Source organism: Crocodylus porosus, unplaced genomic scaffold, assembly GCF_001723895.1.
Source record: "Crocodylus porosus isolate Cpor-Errol unplaced genomic scaffold, CroPor_comp1, whole genome shotgun sequence".
NCBI lineage: Eukaryota > Metazoa > Chordata > Crocodylia > Crocodylidae > Crocodylus > Crocodylus porosus.
In genome coordinates this window covers 51,773,905-51,793,359 of record NW_017728948.1, presented here as the reverse complement: position 1 = coordinate 51,793,359, position 19,455 = coordinate 51,773,905, and the positions used below count along the sequence as shown (strand labels likewise).

Sequence of the window (19,455 nt, the reverse complement as noted above, 5' to 3'; positions counted from 1 at the left end):
TCCAGTGTTGGTAGTCACATATTTCTCCACCTTCATCTGTGATTACTCTGTACTCATGTATTTACTTTTTTCAGTACCTGAGATGAAGATATCAATCAATACCCTGTAAGACACAAATCATTTATATAAAAACTTGCCACCTAAAACCTATTCAGGCACAGAGGGGCCGCACAGGGAAGTTGTCTGCTGCAGAAAGCTCCATGCTGCCTGGGTCACACTTCCCCTGTGTGCATGGGAGCAGCGTGGGCAGCACACAGGGTTGTGCCCCCCCACTGCTGCCCCTGCCTGCAGGGGAAGTGTGGCCAGGGCAACAGGGAGCTCCGAACAGCAGGCAGTTTTTTGCACCATCTGCTGTGTCCTGCCACACCGGGTTCCACGTGCTGCTCTACAAAAGTGGTAGGGAGTACAGCACACCAGAGAGCATCACAGGTATCTGCTGCCTCCCCGGAGTCTGGGGCCCAGGCCCAGGCCTGGGCAGGGAGACAGCAGCTGTTTGCAGCCTCCTGGCTGCAGCTAGCCCAGGCTCTGGGCAGCCTGGGCTATCAGCAGGTACCCAGAACCTAGGCCAGCTGCAGCCGGGAGGATGCAAACAGCTGCTGCTTCCATGCCCCAGCCCCAGCTATCTCCTGGCCTGGGCTCTGGGAAGGCAGCAGGCACCGGCACTGTGCCCGCTGGGGCCAGGGCAGGGAGGCAGCAGCTGTTTGTAGCTTCCTGGCTGCAGCCGGCCCAGGCTCTGGGGTAGCTGCAGCCCCAGGCTGCTTGCAGCAGGGCTTGTAGCCTCCCATCCACCTGCTGGGAACAACCCGGGCTCCCGGCTGGCAGCCGCTACCCAGAGCCAGGGCCAGCTGCAGCTGGTAGGCTGCAAACAGTTGCTTCCTTCCCACCCCAGCCCCAACACATGCTGAGGAAAATGGCTTCGCATTGGCACGCATGCCAGGGGTTGCCAACTGCTGGCGAGTACTTCTTTTGTATTTTTCTGGATGATTTCTGAATTTAGTGTTTGTAAATTAGACAAACTGACAGCCAGTTATCCAGTTCTGTAAAGAAAAAAGTTGAGATTTATTAGCCTAACCTATTAATCATTTACTTTCTATTTCAAGTGGATCATTTTGTTTTCAGTTTTTCTGAATCCAAGTGAAAGTCTTGTCAAAGGGTAGCTCTTACATTGATGTTTTGCAACTTTAATAATGTCTTTGTTTTCCACATTCCAGGAGACTATTCAGGCTTTCTGAACTCTGCTGCTCCCCAGCCTAAGAAAATAGGCTTGGAGGAACTATTGTAACTTAGATTGTCAAACATTAGCAGGGCCAGTTTGATTTAATTAGTTAAATTTCTAACCCAGTTTTTGTTTCCCTCAGTATCAGGTACCTAGGTATGAGGGGTATTAACATCTTCTTCCTGGTGTGTCTCTGGGGTTTGGGTTGGAACTAATAATAGAGTGCTTTTTAGGAGCTACCCACTCTCTCTAGGTGCCACTTCTGTGGGCACCAAGAATGTTGAAAAAGAAAAAGCAGGCTTGCAGCTGGAAATGTATTACTGTTATGTTAGGGGTATCCTCTCTTTCTTTTGTGTTCCCCTGAAGAAGAATTTAAAAAACAAATTGGAGAGTGAGAAGGTGTCAAGAAATCTCAAGAAAAGACTCCTTCAGAGAGCTGCTAAGAACTTCTGTCTATGTCTTTGGGACCAGAGGCTTACCATACATGGCTGAAGAACATATTGATAAGCATTTGAAAAAGAAAAAGAGTTATTTATCGCTGAAGTTAGAAGAAAAATAGGTTTTTTTTCCTTAAAGAATGGATGTTATTTGAACTAATTCTAGAAAATATTACAAAATTGAAAATTAAAAGTCTGATGCTATAGTCTGACAATCTGTAATAGCGCTGTAGGAACAGAAGCCACTCTGAGTCTTTTGGAGACTAAATCCACTTGGTGTTCTAAAAAAAAATTTCCATTCTGGATTTAGTTGCAAGAGGTAATGTATTTTAAGACTACCATAGTCTGAAAGAGATTAGTTGGTTGGTGGTAAATTCAGAGATGATTACTTAGAATTTCCTCTAAATCTTATATGGGTAGAGTCTATAAAGTTGTAATTTTAAATAAAAAGTTGATATTAATTTTTATTGGTCCAAATGAAGAGGAAAAACCCCCCCTATAATTTTAAAGAATACGTGTAGTAAAATACCTTTTTTATTTAATGAATCCTGACTTTTCCTATTATTTCCTTTGATTTATTTGAAGCAAGTGGAGTGTGGACCTGCCTACAGCGATTAAATTAGTTTACTTCACTTTTGGGATATGAGAGAAAAGGATATACACTCCTGGCTTAAATAAATTAAAAAAAAAATGCATAAGGTTGTGTCAGGATACTCGTTTTTCAGAGAGGAAATGGAACAAGATATGGGAAATGGAGAGAAGAGAAATGAGGGAAAAGTTGGAGAGAATCTCATGCTTGAGAGAGAGCTAGTAAAAGTAGATATCTAATAGATTTTCATTCTCCCTGTTGTATAAAGACGTGTTCTGTGATAAAATAGTAGAATAATTAGTATTTGAGGGAACCCTAGGTAACTCTAATTGTGTTGACATAATATCAGACTCCAAAATATATTAGACAAGATACTTTTCTTTTACCATAACATCCTCAAGATCTCTCTCATTAGAAAATTTTAGTCTTGTTCACCAGCTACTCCTTTCATCTAAATACAGTGTTGTGGCAGTACACTGATAAAGAAATCATTATTTTTCTCTGTATTTAGCTACATCTCATTGCTGGTCATGGAATTAATTCACCTGTATAAAACTCCTAAAATGGATTGCTAGTTTGAAGTTATTTGTGCTTACGTGCCACTTAAACACATTATAGCTAATTTAGAGCTAGAAATGCAAAATCTAGCACTCATGCAATTGACGACATTCTCTGAAATTGTTTATACACTGTAAATTTGAATTTCTTTCATCCAAAGATCTGAGAGGCCTTTTATACATAAATACTCTTATCTCTGTTTTACAAATGAGCAAACTGAAGCATAGTGTTAATGATTTATCTCATAAAAATGTGAGGTGTAATAAACGGATGTAAAATTTAAATAAGACCTACCAGCTACTGTTGTTTACTCCTCTTGATCAAAGTCATTGTCAGTAGGACAGCAGGGAACAGAACTGTGTAGACTTAGCTTCTAGTCATGTGATGTATTATTCAGATGGTTTACCTATTAAATGCCAGTTCTGCATCTGTATATTTCTTACTTTACATCCTGACAAACATGATGATTGGCTTTGTTAATTAAGTGTTCCAAACATAATTTGTTACAAGCTGCTAACTGCAGAGAAATCGGTGCTTTTAACATCATTGAGAGACATACATAAAATGCTGCAAATTCCTTTGAAAACGGTACATGACATAGCAGTCAATTAATTTTGTAGCAGGAACAGATATGAGAAATGTATGAGACAATACAAGTTTTCATGATTACTTGTATTCTAAACTGTTTAAACCCTGTAATTTCAGCTGTATATTTGTTTTTTCTTCAAATAGTTCTGATCATTACTGTTGTTTAGATGCACGTAATGCTTTACTTGGATATTCCTTTACCAGATATTTACGAATATATATATATATATATATAAACATTTAGGCAGAGCCATTAAGTATTATAGCTTAGTGCAGAAGTGTCAAAATTCTCTGGTCATTCCATGGCTTCCAGCAGGTCAGAAGACTTGTGGGCATTAGCATTAATCACCACAGCAGCTTGAACTCCTGTTTCAGTGTGGTTAACATAGGGACTTAATGAAACAGTAGTTGCACCCCTTCCCCCCCACCATTTTCCCCTACCACTGATTTTTGTTTTGAGGGGTAACTAAGAACTCTGATTTTGGTTGGTGGATGGGAGTGGGGGGCGCATACGGGGAGGTGAGAGGCACTCCAGCAGTGTTTAACTCCCTGGGTTTGGGAACCACATGGAAACGGCTGAAACTGGCAGCTGCAGTGACAAATCCCATAGGCCAAATCCAGCCTGTGGAATTGGATGGTCCACTCTGCAAGAAGCTGCAGCTAGATGACCCACCTCTACAGGCTGGATCCAGCCTACAGGCCATAGATGTTTAATGTTCTTGGCCTAGTTGAATTGAAAGCCAGAAATGCTAAAGAAAAGGGCAATTTACGACATAGCTACCACATTTACAGTACTTAAAGAGAATTATAGCATTAAGCATTTTTTTTCAAAAAAGGACAAAATCAAGTGTGTAGCTGTCAAACTACTGTTTTGAGAACATAATCTAAATTTTATTATAAAATCTGGAAGTTGTTTAAGCATTTATTAAAAAAAAAAAAAGAATTTTAGTGGATTTATTTGTTTTTCTCTTGTCAGAATCTATTGATTATTTTGTTTTCTTTTCCTAACTGAAGAAAAGCATTTGCAGGCACGGCTGTTTTATGGGGAGTGTTTCCTTCTGGTTTTAAAATAAAACAGAAAAATGAGCAGCCTTTGGTACCTCCTGGCTTGGGAGCATGCCACTGCGTACAGCCACAGCAGTTTTGAAGCACCTCAGGCAGGGGGCATGACAAGAGGATGTATCTACAACTAAAAGCCTCCATTTAAAAAATATTTCAAAGTGCAGCTGTGTTTTGAAGTCGTTCAGAAGTTGTCTACCTCTACCCTGAGGGACTAATGTGGGTCCTGTCCCAAAAAGATAATTAGTCTAAAAGAATGATCCTATGAAAGCTTTAATAAAGCTCTAAACTTGTATGTACAGGAAGTAAATATGGAACTGTGCAATACTAGTGATTCATATAGAACTTGTGTTTGTTACGGCTTAAACTAGTAGGGTATTCTTGAATGTGAAAAAGGGAAATAAATGGCTATGTATAATAAAATAGATTCTGGAGAACTGGTTATAAATAATTAAATGGTTAGAAACCTAAAAGAGAAAAATATTATAGTTCCTGAGAGAAAAAGAAATCTTAATTTCTGAATTTGCTAAATTCTAAAATATTAAGTTCACTGACATGTGGCCCAGATCTCACCCAAATATTTAGAAACAAAAGTCCTGAAAGAGAGGATTATGTGACACCTAAAGGTGGGAGCTCTACTCAAATACAAATTTAGGGTTACCACTAAGGATAATTTGCCCTTTTTATTACCCAATTCAGAGCTGTCCAACTGGTGGGCCACAGGCCACATGCGGCCTATGGAGGGTAAACATGGCTTTTGGGCTCCTACCTGGCTACCACTGGCCCTATTACTTGGGCTGCAGAAGCAGCTGGAGTCTTAGGGCTCCTCTTGGCTTCTGCTGTATGTTCCTGCCCCTGGGAGTGGGGCAGTATGGTGTGGTGTTGGGGGAGCCAGGAGCTTGGAGCATCTGTACAGTATAGTGCCACAGGTGAGCATACAGGAAGATGAGGCGGGTGCCATGCCACTCATGGGAGCACTTACCCACTCACCTGGTGCAGCATGGCTGGGGAGTGTCAGCCCTAATGTGCATGCATGGGGCATGCAGCCTGGGGAGCCCATAGCCCCTACTAGTGCTGCCCCTATGGTGTGTGGTCCTTGAGTCGTGTACCCCAGCCACTTCAAAGTTGCACAGTTCTGAGTAAATTGATAATACAGAGTGGACTTAATGCTAATGTGGAAATAAAATCTCTTATTTTTTCATTTTGCAGTTAGACTAGTTACAACCAGTTTGGAACTGACTTCCAGTTCTTCACTTCCTTGTTACTATATCATGTACTAACCTTTATCATAGTTCTATAAATCTCTTGCCTATGGTATTGCTGTTCTCATTACCAGTACCTCAAATTATATTTCCTTTAACCTGGTGGTGGGCGGCCAACATTAGGTCAGGTGTACTACAAAATTAAGTCCCACGTCCTCCCTGAGAGTCATGCCAATCTCCTTCCTCTGCCTGATCTGCTCTGCTTTTTCTTCCCTGCCCTATCAGCTGGTGTGTTGCTTGCTTTCTCATTGATCTGCTGTGTGCCACACACAGGCTGCCAGTTCTACTTGTGGTACACATGCCATTGGTTACCTACATCCTGTTTTAACCTAACTGCACAATAGGGCTTTATAGGTGTAGATTAAGAAAGACTAGGCCAAATGATCTAAAGCTTATTGAAGTCTATCCTGGACAGGCATTTGCTTTGTTTTATTCCATAATATACATTTTATGCTATGATAGTATCTAAAGGGTATAGGCGTGGGTACATTTGGAGCCACTTAAATAAAAAGAGAGCAATTCTTGCTGTGAACCAGAGCTGTCCAGCTGTCCAACAAGGTGGTGACATGCAACCCAAAGGCTTCAGTCTAGCTGCCATTCCACTCACTGCTCTTGCAGCAGTGGCAGCCAGGGTCTGTGAGCTGCTTCTTCCTACTCTGGCTTTGGGTTCTTGGCCCTGCTTCTGGGGGCATGTGGTTTACTGGGAATGGCCCAGGTTGCAGGTGCTGCTTGCATGGTGTGGGAGGGTGCTGGTGAGGGTGCATGCACTGTGCACTCAGAAAAGGAGCAAGCCATGCTGCCTGTGCTATAGACTACGTATGCAATATGTGTGGCCAGCAGGGGGCTGAGGGTGTGGGTGCTGAATGTGTGGCTGTGAGGAGCAGGCTTGCCTGCATGGTGGTTGGGAGTGGGGATGGGAGGAGCTAGGCTGTGCACATGGGGGAGTAGCTTGCAGAGGGTGGCCCCTGGAGTGTGCGGACTCCAGTTGCACAGAAGTTGGACAGCTCAGTTAAATGTGCACAAGCCAGGAACAATTTAAATGTAGCAGAACAGCTGCAACTGTAACACTTCTATCCAGGGATAAAGTTCCAGCACTTTTGCTACCTTTGTATTGTTCCTGGCTTGTCTATTCATGGCTGTTAGAATGTAACCATTGCTATGCCCCAGTTAATATTGGGGACATGTTGTGCTGCTGGTCTCCTTTTAAAACCAATAAGATAAGTGCCTTAACGGTAGTTGATGCAAACCAAAACTCAGTCCGTATGTTAGGAGGACAGAGTGCATATATATTGATTTTTTTTTTTTTTTTTTTAAGTTAAACTTGTTTCAACAAAATAGAATTAAAAATATTATATCTTAACTTTGGATACAAGCGAGTGAATATCTTTGATGACTAAACAGGTTTAACCATCGGTCCATATTTCAGCTCCAAAGTATTGGAAGTAGAATTCTGAGTCTTAGTAAGAATAGACTGCATGGGCAAATTTTTAATTGGAAAAAGTGTTTTGCGTTGGTATGTTTTCAGTTCCCTCCCACAGAAATTTTGGAAGGAAGTTCTACAGGTGAAATTCATATGCTTCATGAAACTGCTCTGTTTCTTTCCACAGGCCTCTGTGAAGAAGAGTAAATTTGCCTTTATTTAGCTTTTTTTCTTTAAATAAAGCGGCTTCAATTCTGCAATAGAACCAAAAGAGTGCTTATTCGGTACCATTCACCAGGTCAAGGTGACTCTTCTTTTTGATCAGTCAACTATTATACATAAAAATAAACAAAACAACAGTCTCCCAAAATGGATTTGTTTTATATTTCTGTGCTTGCTTGGTCAAAAGGACTGAGTGGGTATAGACTTGGATCCAGCAAAGTACTGAGCACATGTTTTATTAAAGCATCTAAGTAATTCAGTTGAAATAAACTAATCATGAACTCAAAACTTGTACCGAGCTGTGGCCATATATACAGGGAGAGTGCACAGTGGATTTGTGAATCTGCACATTAGAGGGTATCATGTTTCATTTTGTTTTTCAACCCTTAAACTTTATCAAGGCCTTTTGATCACTTTATATTGTAATGGTGTTTGCTGTCTTTTTCATATACAACAATTTGGCTTCAAATTCAGTATTCAGTCTTGTATCATCATTTAGCGGAATGTAAAAGGCAAGGATTTTTGGGGGTGATATCTTTTATTGGACTAACTGTATGGCTGGCATTCTTCATCAGGTCTAAGGAGGGAAGGATACAAAACAAGGGTTAAAAACAACAGGTAGATCTGTGAAATTGGAGAGGGGAGAAATTTCCAAGGGTAGCAGTGGAACAATTAGCAGAAGTCAAGCAGATAATGGTGTGCCATAAAGTCAATATCCGTGTTCAGTCTTTGGTTCCTAGTGTCCAGCCAGTTAATGATTTTTTGCTTCCAAACTTGCCTTTTAAAGGTGTTTGGTAGATTTCCCTTGAGCACAAGTATCATGAGATCAGAAAGGGAATGGTTGTTCTGTGAAAAATGTGCTCCTAGTGACATTTGTGGTGTTCTTTATATATTTTTCTGTGAGAGTTCAGTCTGGTGTATAGCTGTTGTTTAGTTTCACCCACGTAGTTACCATGAGGGCATTTGGTGCGTTGGATTAGATATCACATTTTGGGAAATGCATGTGTAGGATCCATGGATTCTGATGTGTTCATTGGGGGATGGGTATTGATTGTTGTAGCAGTGGAGATGCATTGACAAGTTAAGCATCTGTTGTTAAAGCAAAGCTGTATCCCATTTGATGATTGTTGAGTAGTGAGGAGCTTGCTTCTGGTAGTGAGTTGGGCAAGGTTAGGGGGTTGTTTAAAAGCCAGGAGTGGAGGAGCTGGGAATATTTGTCTCAAGATCTGATCTTTGTTGAGTATAGGTTGTAACTAATGATACCTTTATATTTAACCTAATGGCATTTTGTCTGTGTAATTATGTTTATATATTGTTTTACAGTTCCCTGAAATTATCCAAACAATTCGGTGTCCCTAGCAACCAAAATGTTGGGGGGTTTTTTACAGAAATTTCTTCTGCTGTACAGGGACACTTGCTTACAGATTTCCCACATAGTAGCAGCTCTCAATGCAAAAGCATGAAAACAGAATAAACAAACAGTGTATTGTTTAAAATGAATAATGTTCCGTGTGTTCAAGGGATGATGAATGTAGTATTTTGTTTTTGAACTATTGTGAGTGATATGGTTTTTAGTTCCAGATTTCATAATGTAATACTTTAAACACATTTGGTATCTGATTATAGCATTTATTTACTTTAAAAATATCATTAGAATTTTAAATGCAGTATTCTCTTTGAGATTCTGTATTTGTAGCTTTTATAGGTAGAAAAAATGCAGATATTATTGATGGAGAGTTTATGAATGTAGTAGTGAAGGTTTAATCTTTTCTAGGACAAGAGATGTTCTTTTCTGGATGGACAAAGAGCAATCTTCTTGGAAGAAGAACAAAATTACTTCATGCTTAGAAACAAAATTGTAGCCAATATTTTGTTTATTGTTCTCTAGCATGTTGCAGACTTTGTAAACTTCCTATATTCAATACTTTAATATGGCTCAGATGAGTGCATGCAGTTTTCAGGTGTGTTTTTAGAAGAACTAAAGAGAGCAGAATTTATTAATCCTTGCAATAAAATGCTTTTTAAATATGTAAATTTAAAATACACAAACTTTTTTGGAACAAGATTGTATTGCAAGTGCACATCTTGCCTTCATTAGTAAATGGACCCCCTGGCCTCCCTGGTGCCTCTCACTCCCAAGCCACAGCAGCCCCCAGCCCTGGTAGTGCCTCTCACCCATGATCTGCAGCCTCCTGCTCCCCCCAGTCCTGCTGGAGGGGGTGCACAACTCCCCCATCCTGACTGGGCCAGAGCACAGTGGTTCCAACTTGTGTGGGCAGCAGCAGAGTGAGTCTGGCCCCAGCACAGGCTGGAGGGAGGAGGAGGGGATGCCCGTGGCACCTTCCACCCTGGGCAGTGTCTCCCAGCTGCCCCAGTCCTCTGGGCATGGGCACCAGCCAGGCCATGGAGCTCTATACCACCCCTGAAAGGGCCCCTCTACCCCTTCCCACTGCTGGAAGGTCAGATGCCTCCCCCATGCCCTGCAGCAGCTTCAGCACATAGCTTCCCCCAGCAGTGACAGGAGGGTGTATATATAGACACACACACAGGCAGTTCCCAAGCCCTGGCCCTCCAACCCCCATAGGCTTACTTGGATCCAGCTGCCAAGGCTGATCTCACCATATTGCCTGGCTGCATGCTGGCCACATGTTTGTGTGTGCACACATGTACATGGTGCCCCCTGCCTCCAAACACCCTCTCCCTGCTCCCGTCAGTGGAGCAGAGCAAAATCCCAGACATTTGTTCAAGTTAAAAATAAATAAATAAAAAAAATGCCCAAACTGAGATGGGAGGACCCAGAAAGAGGATTTGTCTGATTTAAAAACCTGGACGTATGGTAACCCTATTTAAAAAAATAGACCACAGTCACTGCTTCTGTGGTACAGTCTGTCCACCTGAGGGCAAGGGTGGGGAAGCATGGTCATAAATGGTAATGTTCATTTTCTCTTGATAATAAAGTAATAATAGGAAGTTTTAAATAATCAAGAGCAGGAAGTAGAGATGAAGATGTCTTCCTGTTTTTCCTCCTCTTAATTATTTTAAATTTTGTACTGATTACTTTGTTGTTAGAAGTAGAACAAGACTATTACCATTTTTGACACAGAGGCCAGTAATATGAGCCATTAACATTGTTGTAAGTTATGGGGTCACTAGTAGCTAGTGCATAATTGAGTTTGGATTGAGATTTAATGTGCTTTTACACTTTAAATTTAATGACTGGGTCAATTATGCCAACACATTTTAGAAAATAGTTGCATTTGCCATGTAATTTTTAGAGAAAAATACTGTGTTCTGAAGGCAAATATTTATAAACACTCTGTTCTGATATGCTCTTTTTTCACGTTTCTTTGTGTTCCTCAAAATAAATAACAATAGTTCTTATGAACTTGTGCTTTTGTCTTTGTATAATAAAGGTATTTGGTGGATCCAGGAAATTGTGATGGGGTTGTGTGGGAGCAGTGACTGGTGCAACAGGGATGCAGTCACCCAGTTAGGCAGTTTGTACCACAGGAGCAGCAACTGGGGTCTTTTTAAAAATCCCTCAATTTTCCCTTCCTCCTCCTTTCTCCTCCATGCAAAGCAGTATGTCCTTCCATCTCCCTCTATTCCTCCACTCCCTTGCCTGATGCTGCCATTGTCCCCAGCTGATCCATGGCATCATCAGCTGAAAGGGTTGTTTGGCTGCACCGCTGCATCCTCTCTGGATCCACACCTGAGGGTATTAGGTGTGTTCTTAATGTTTTTATGCTTTGTTACATAGGTCTTTGAAGGCTCTAACTTTGTCCCTCTCTGTCTTCTTGTGAGATGTGAAGAGTGCCAATTGTGCAGCTGCTATTAAATGTTTGCATTGCTTGACCCTCAGGAGAATCCTTCCATGGTCCTGGAAGAAACAGTACCTTTATGCTCAGAAGTCTTGTGGCTGTAGACATTTGAGTGACAAAGGTGAACTTTCAAGAAGTTGCTGTTTGAAAACTCCTTAACTTTTTACCTTCTCTAGTGATACTTACTGATAACTCAGGGTGGACTGGAGTGCTTATCTAGATCACTGTATTTTTAAAACTTTGTAGACTCTACTCTCTTCCACATCTGAAGTGTACTGAAGTTGTGGTTTATTTATCTGGTATGCAATAATTCTTTCTGTTCCTCAGTTTAAACCAGACCAAATCCCAAGACATCACCATGCTGTGTGTCATTGACTAAACTCCTGAGCTCGCTGAAGTCAGCCTTCCTAAAATCTAGTACTTCCACCCTACTAGTTGCCTTTCCCACTCTATGCCTTATGGTGAATTCTATTATTTGGTGGTCACTGTGCCCCAGGTGACTAAGGTCCCCTACCATGTTATCCCACGTTGCTAATACCAGGTCCAGTAAGGCATTCCACCTAGTGGGACCATCTCCCTCCTGCATCAGGTGGAGGTCCTGTACACAGGATAGGAACCTGTGTGAACAATGGGAATTTGCTGTCTTGTCTCCCAGCAGATGTCAGGGTACTTTAGTCTTTATGGTCTCCAAGAGCTGCCTCAGGAGTTCTAAATCTAGTTCTTCCCCTTGGTGTGGGGGTCTGTAGAAGACCCCTACCACCAAATCCCTTTCCCCTTGACCTCCATGTATCCTAACCCAAAATCCTTCTACTTTCTCTTCCTCCAGTTCCATTTTGATATGGGTCGATGTATAACACTCCTTGACATAGAGCGCAACCCCTCCCCCTCTCCTTTCTACTCTATCCTTTCTGTACAGCTTATAACCCTCAATGTGTACTGCCTAGTCGTGGGTAGAGTCCCACCAGGTTTCTGTTAACCCCACTAAGCTGTAAGTGTTTTATGCAAGCAGGAGTGCTAGTTCATCCTGGTTGTTCCCCATGCTCCTAGCATTAGTATATAGGCACTTGAGCCCTGTGGCTAGTGCCTTTGTTGTGTTTCCCTCCCCCCTCCCCCCCAGTTCTGATGCCCAACGAGTCCCTTATTGCTTACCTGCTTATTGCTTACCCATGCTATACTGCTGGATGTCTCATGGATTGCAGTTTCCTGATGTTCTCCTTCTGCCTCCCTGTCCCTGTCTGAGCTAGTTTAAAGCTCAACGTAGGAGATCAGCCAACCTGTTGGAGAAAATACTTTTACCTTTCGCTGAGAGGTGAAGTCCATCATGCCCCAGGAAGTCCCAGTCAGCCCACCCCAGACTAGAGTGCATATATTAAGCAAGGAAGCTCGTTTTCTGCCTCTTGCTTTGATTCATATTCCACAGTGCAGCAGCTGTTGCATTATTATTTGGGACTCTTAGAGCATCCTTTGGCTTAAAGCTTCATTGTTCTTTACTCTAGATGTTAACAGTAGTCCTTTTTAAATGGTCTTGTTGTTCCACTAATTTCCCTTTCGTAGAACAGCTGATGATGCCACAGATCAGCTGGGGATAATGGCAGTTGCATTGTCTTTTACGATTTTGAAAAGAACCAAAGAATTTTCAAGCCTGCGAAATAGAAGAGACCAAGCACAGCTAGCGAAAGTGTCTGTTCCCTTCCCCATGGACTGACCTGCTGGTCTGGGGCATTCCTGTACATGCACGCGGGCACTCAGCCTCCCACCCCAGCCTCGGATAGATTCCGAAAGGCTCTGAGATCTACTGGTGGATCGAGATCCATTGGTTGGTGACCACTGATTTAGGAGTTTCTATGCCTGGAGAGTACTATAAAGAGCAACAGTTGGAAGTCCAAGAGGCATTCTTCTACCGTCCAGATGTTAAGTGATTATGAGAGAAACTTTACAGGCGAATTTTGGAGAGAACCACGGTCAACAGCAGGAGAATTCAGCAGAGTTCCACAAACAAAGTAGTTAATAAAAGAGACTTAAAGGAGCTGGGACAAGTTTATGGAGGGGAGAGGTTGACAGCAAGGGAAGTTCTGGCTCTCTGGCAAGAGGGTGTGATGTATAGAGTTGTTTGCTGTCTCCAGGTTGCAGAGCTTGAGTGGACAGTGTTGTGGTTTTTCACGTTTCCAGGCTTTACTGGTTACCATACCACCCACAGGGGTTTTGCAAGTAAGTGCGTGTGCGCGTGCGCGTGCATGCACACTTGATGTTTATATGTGCATGTTATTTTTCTTTTATAGACTATATATAATTGTACCTCTAACAATCTGTCATGCGACCACTGTGGTTCACTTGACAGACCAAAAACATAGTTAAGCTGTTTTAGTCCCGTTACACAGTTTGCACTGCACACCAATCATTATTCTAGTGTTTTTGCTTGTGGTTGTCGTATACATTGTCGTAGTCGTTATCATCACCTTTGTCTTTCTACTAGTTGTTTTCAGAGGGCTTGCCTCTGAAAAGTCTATGTCAGTCATTTCTCCCACATGCAGTGTGCCATCTCTTTCCTGTCATCCTCTTCTGTCTTCCTGTAGTACTAGTACATTTCACTCAGCCCCATTTTAATACAGTCCTCGATTGTGAGGTCTGAAAAGAATCTACCAGCAAGCTAGGTTGGTGCAACCCATCGGAATAATATTCAGTGCCCATTCTGCTCAGACCCCCCTCAGTGCCAACTGTTTTTCAAGTCATGGTGAGTCACTACATTGAAAAAATTTCAACTTCCTCTTCACACTCACAGCTGAGCAGCATCTTTCTTTTCCATCTCCAGTCATTCCAGTTTCTTCACCAGCTTAAATGTCTAGCAAACATCACCAGACCAATATGTAGATGAAAGGCTTTGTCACTACCTCTCTCAGCCTCTCTCATGTGATTAGTGTGGCCTCACTCTCCATGAAGTGGAGCCAGACTAGGTGGCCCTGAGCTTTGTCTGTATATAACTGTTTGGAGGGTCTCAGTACTTGTTATAAGAGCATCTGGTTGCAGCTGTAGGGGGTGCTAATTAGCATGTAGATCCTTTGTGTAGGGTATCTGGAGTGTACAGTCATAGTGAGCAGTGAAGAGCTGTGGGGTCACCATGGCTTGAAATGCTGTGGACTCTGCTGGGGCCCAGCCCAATGAATTGTCTGGTAAATTGCAAGCAGTTGGCTTTGGACTAATATCATGCATAGCTTATGCTATGTAAAATGAGGTATAAAAGTGTATTTATAGAGTACCTGTGCTGAAACTTCTAACGGTTTGCAAAACATGTAACATTCATCCATTCTGGATGAACTAAGTCTATATATAGTCATAGTAATTTGCCTATATGCAAATCACTATAGTATGTTTCTTTAAAAGTCTATTTTTTGGTCCTTTGGATTTCAGATTTGTTCCTCGCTTCTGCATGCTCAGGGAGGGTGCAGGGTCTGACAGTAAACTGGGGAAAGGAACTGCAAGGAGAAGAAATTGTGAGGGAGAGAGGACAAGGGGACCACCTTACCTCCAGCTGGTGTCTTTCCTGCTGTAGCAGTGGGAGGGAGACAAATTCGAGACAAACCTCTGATAACAACAAATTTATAATTTTTCCAAATATAGAATCTAATTATTGGGGAGTCGACTTAAATTCAAGGAAGTCTTAAATTTGAGTAATGATAATATCTTATGTTTGTGAAGAGGGTGAAAAACCTAATAAGCAAATGTGCTTTGAGCCTGTTGTTGACACAGTTATTTAAAGGTTATTTTTTCCTCATTAGCAACTCTGAGTGCTTAAAAATAATATCTCCCTCAGAATATTATTACTTTGAATATTTTTCCATTTGGCAAATCAACCTTATTTTTTCCTTTGTGTGTCTAAATGCTGAATATAACCATGGTTATTTTTGTTTATTTCCTTGTTTGTGCACTAGTAGAATTGATTATATAATTACAGTTCTAAGAATAGTTGTTGAAGACCAATCACATGGTGCACTCACTTTTGTGTTCAAGTGTTCTTTAATTATGGTTCTTAGAGCTTTTTAAAAATATATTTCTAGTGAGAGAGAGGTGAATGGGTAGAAGTAGTAATATGTATATGTGTAGAATCTTGAATTTACCAATGAGACTGCAAATGACATTAATTAGGTGGACACTAGCCCAGTATGAAATGAACTGATGTAGCCAATTCATTTCACACACAGCCACACAAAAAAAGTTATCGGATGAATAGTATAATAAAACAGCAGATTTATTTAGCAAGTGCCTGCAAGTAAAACTGTAGGCTCTAAGAGCTTGGGGAGGTGGGCATGGGAGGAGAGTTTATGAAAATACCTGCTTTTTGCAGTGGGGAGGGAAGTTGAGTGGGATAGTAATAGTATAAATGATGATCCAGCACAAAAGGAAATACAGTGGATGTTATTTTTAGTAAGAGCTGTAACACAGTTTCAGTTGATGGTTTTATATGGAAAATAAAAACAATTGTCTTACATAAAAATGTAATAGAGTAAAACTGGTGAGAAGATACTCAAAGAAGTTACTGTTCAGAGTCAAACTGAAAGAGGATATTGGGGAGGTTACCAAAAGTCTGGTCCCACTAAAAATCTGTATCTTCACTATAGCTTAGAAGAATATTACTGTAGTCTCATATGCAGATGATACAAGGGTAAAAGGATTAGTTAGTAACTTGCTCTCAGATGTTCAAATAAAAATTAGAGTTTAAAAAAATCAGCTAACTGGGCTATAATACTAAAAAAAATAGATTAAATAAAGAATTATCTAAATATATGGGAATACATAATTAAATGTAAAAATATAGACTGAGAATATCCTGTGTATGCATTAATTGTAGAAAATGAGTCCTTGTTATCAGCACAACTTTCCTTTCCCCAAAAAGTTCTACTTCTGTTATTGAATATCCTTGTATTGGTTCAGATTATTCCCTTGTATAACAGTGAGTTCACAGGAGTCATTGAAAACTATTGTGTGCAAAACAGGAATGTGGTGATCAATGTTGATTATTATTAATCAGTACAGTAAAAGTAGTATTAACCAGCATTTAAGTAACTGGAATGTCTGGCCAGCTGGCCAGACCAAGCGTGTGGGGGTGGCAGCATGCATGTGGTGGGGAAAGCTCGCTGCTGCCACCACCCTGCACTACTGCCGCTCATCATGCCCCCCAGCACCCGCTCCATGTTCAGCCAAAACCCCCCTGCCCTCGGGTAACCAGAATTTTTATATAACCAGCACCCCCTCTTACCCCTTTCATGATGGATTACAAAGCTTTTATTGTACTAGTAATACCTGTTTTTCAATACTGCACTTAGTGTTAGATAGTGAATTCACCATCCAGTGCAAGGTGGGAAAGGCCTACGGCAAGGCAGCAGCCCTAGATTTCAGGAGGGCGGACTTCAGTGAGCTAAGGAGAATAGTTGGGGAAGCACTGAGGTCCTGGAGGGGAGGAGAGCCAGGTGTCCAAGGAGAGTTGTCGCTCCTTAAGAAGACGATCCTCCAAGCCCAAAGGGAGGTAATCCCAACACGGATCAAAGGGGGCAGGAGGGTGCAAAAGCCCCCATGGCTCACCAAAAGCATCTGGGAATGTCTCCTAGCTAACAGGGAGGTGCACACCCAATGGAAGGGGAAGGGGCCATCACCAGGGAGGATTATACTGCGTTTGCTAAGGGATGTAGGGGAGCAGTCAGGAACGCCAAGACGGAGATGGAACTGGGACTAGCTTCTGGGATCAAGGACAACAAGAAGTCCTTTTTTAAAATGCATAGGGGGCAAAAAAAAGGTTCCAGGTAATGTGGGGTCCCTGCAGGACACGCTAGGAAATTTGATCGTTACACCAGACAACAAAGCCAACATATTTAACGATTTCTTTGCCTCCATTTTCCTGAGCAGGGACTGACCTCCCCCTCTGGGCCCCCCTTAGGCCCCAGGGGAGGTGCACCTAGGCCAAGGGCTGGTGAGGAACTAGTTAGGGAACTTCTGGAGGGACTGGATGTATTCAAATAAGCTGATCCGGACGAGCTCCAACCTAGAGTACTGAGGGAATTGGCTGAGGTCATTGCGGGACCCCTGGCACGGCTGTATGAGCACTCATGGTGCTCTGGTGTGGTGCCAGAGGACTGGAAGAGGGCCAGTGTGGTTCCCATCTTAAAGGGGAGGAAGGAGGACCTGGGAAACTATAGTCCAGTTAGTCTTACCTCAATCCTGGGCAAGCTTTTTGAGAAAATTATTCTGGTGCCACATAGAGGGGGAGTATCACCTCCTTGGACCTGCTTGAGATGCATCTGTGGATGCATGACAAGGTGTGGCTGGCCTTCCTGACTGCATCTCCACACTACTGGCCCATGTTCATCTTGTCATCAATGACTCCAAGATCCTTTTCTGCCTCTGTACTGACGAGAAGGGAGTTCCCCAGCCTGTAGGTATGGTGCCGGTTGTTCCTCCCCAGGTGCATCACCTTGCACTTATCGATGTTGAATCCCATCCTATTCTCACCCACCCACCCCTGTAACCTGTCTAGGTCAGATTGCAGCTTATTCCTCCCTTCTAGTGTGCCCACATCCCCCCACATCTTAGTGTCATCAGCAAATTTGAACAGGGTGCTATTTACTGGTCAGGCTGCAGCTGGAGTACTGCATCCAGATCTGGGTGCCACACTTCAAGAGGGATGTGGACAGCATGGAGAGGGTCCAGAGGAGGGCCACTTGCATGGTTAGGGGGCAGCAGGGCAGACCCTATGAGGAGAGGCTACGGGACCTGAACCTGTTCAGCCTCCCCAAGAGAAGGCTGAGGGGGGATCTAGTGGCTTGTTACAGACTAGCCAGAGCGGACCAGCAGGCTGTTCCCCCGTGCACTACAAATAACGGGACCAGCAATAACGGTCACAAGCTGACAGAGGGTGGATTTAGGCTAGATATCAGGAGGTGCTATTTCATGGCCAGGGCAGCTAGGATCTGGAACCAACTTCCAAGAGAAGTGTTGCTGGCTCCTACCCTGGGGGTCTTTACGAGGAGGCTAGATGTACACCTTGCTGGGGTCATTTGACTCCAGTACTCTTTCCTGCCATGACAGGGGGTTGGACTCGATGATCTGCTCAGGTCCCTTCCAACCCTAGAAATAAGAAACTATGAGATATCATATATAAAACCCAACTGATTTTTCATTTGAGGGGAGAGTAAAAAAAGTTTGGTTAAATTGTGCACTGAGACATGAACGTGGCATATTTGGTTTAGAGAATGAAAAACAGACTCTAAAAGTTATAGAGGGATGTAATACTGACAGATGGAAGTGACGGGCTTATGATACAATAGGGAACGTTAGTTTTATTAAGTAAACTTGCTTGGTGATGGCAAACTGTTGAATGAGAACAGAATTGGTGTTACAATAGGTATCTGAGGTTATACTTGGGAGTATGGACAGTCAGATTATAGCAAGTTAAAAGGAGGCAGGGTCTTGCCATTGAGCAGGTGCATTGTGATAAATTTCTATTTCCCTCCTCTTTCTTTGTAGTAAACTAGGGCAATCACATGGTCGTATTCTCCATTATGCTTTTGGGCACTGCAGTTTGATAGGTGTTTGATATCAGAAGGAGACTTAGGAAACTTCAAATGAGGCAATGTCTGCCACATTCAAGGGAAATAGACTACATTGCGTTTCATGGTTGGCTGTTAATCAAATAATCTTAGGACTTTTAGTCACTTTCAAGATGGACAGTACAACTGTAACCCAGCTCAGCAGTTAAAGACCCTAAATTTTATTATTAGTCTCCTGAGCCACCCAGTGCAGTAACCCTCATTATTCTGAATGCCCCATTAAAATGGTTTTATATTTTGTTGATAACAAAAACCAGAAGTTGTATTGTCCTTGTTTCTTAGAGGGTGAGAGTTGGTGGTTTTCTGTTTCTAGTTTGCAGGCATGTGCACATATGCATGGGTATGGTGTGGTATGCTTTAAAAACCTCGATGCTTTATTGCTTTATTATTAATTTTTTTTATCTTTCTGTAGCCTCAGCACCAGCCAGCAGTGTAAATAAACGCAGAATATCTCCCAGCATCACTTCCACCTGGGAAAAGAGGAGTGTCATCATGTCTAATATTACTATTGATCCAGATGTCAAACCTGGCGAGTATGTCATCAAGAGCCTCTTTGCTGAGTTTGCTGTTCAAGCTGAAAAGAAAATTGAAGTTGTAATGGCGGAACCCTTGGTGAGTCATTTTGCATAGTCGCTACTAAACTGATCATGCTTTTCTAAACTATAAAAATTCATTGTTTATAATTATG

The 19,455-nt window shown here is 42.2% G+C and overlaps 1 protein-coding gene across 5 annotated transcripts in view; it reads left to right on the top strand.

The window, feature by feature from the left end:
• FRYL (FRY like transcription coactivator) overlaps positions 1–19,455 on the top strand; it is a 311,142-nt gene that overhangs the window by 117,100 nt on the left and 174,587 nt on the right. For all 5 annotated transcript variants that reach the window (XM_019552760.1, XM_019552761.1, XM_019552762.1 and 2 more), the window contains one exon: positions 19,180–19,379. In XM_019552760.1, coding sequence (XP_019408305.1) covers positions 19,180–19,379 — 200 coding nt within the window. The remainder of the gene's footprint in view (positions 1–19,179; positions 19,380–19,455) is intronic.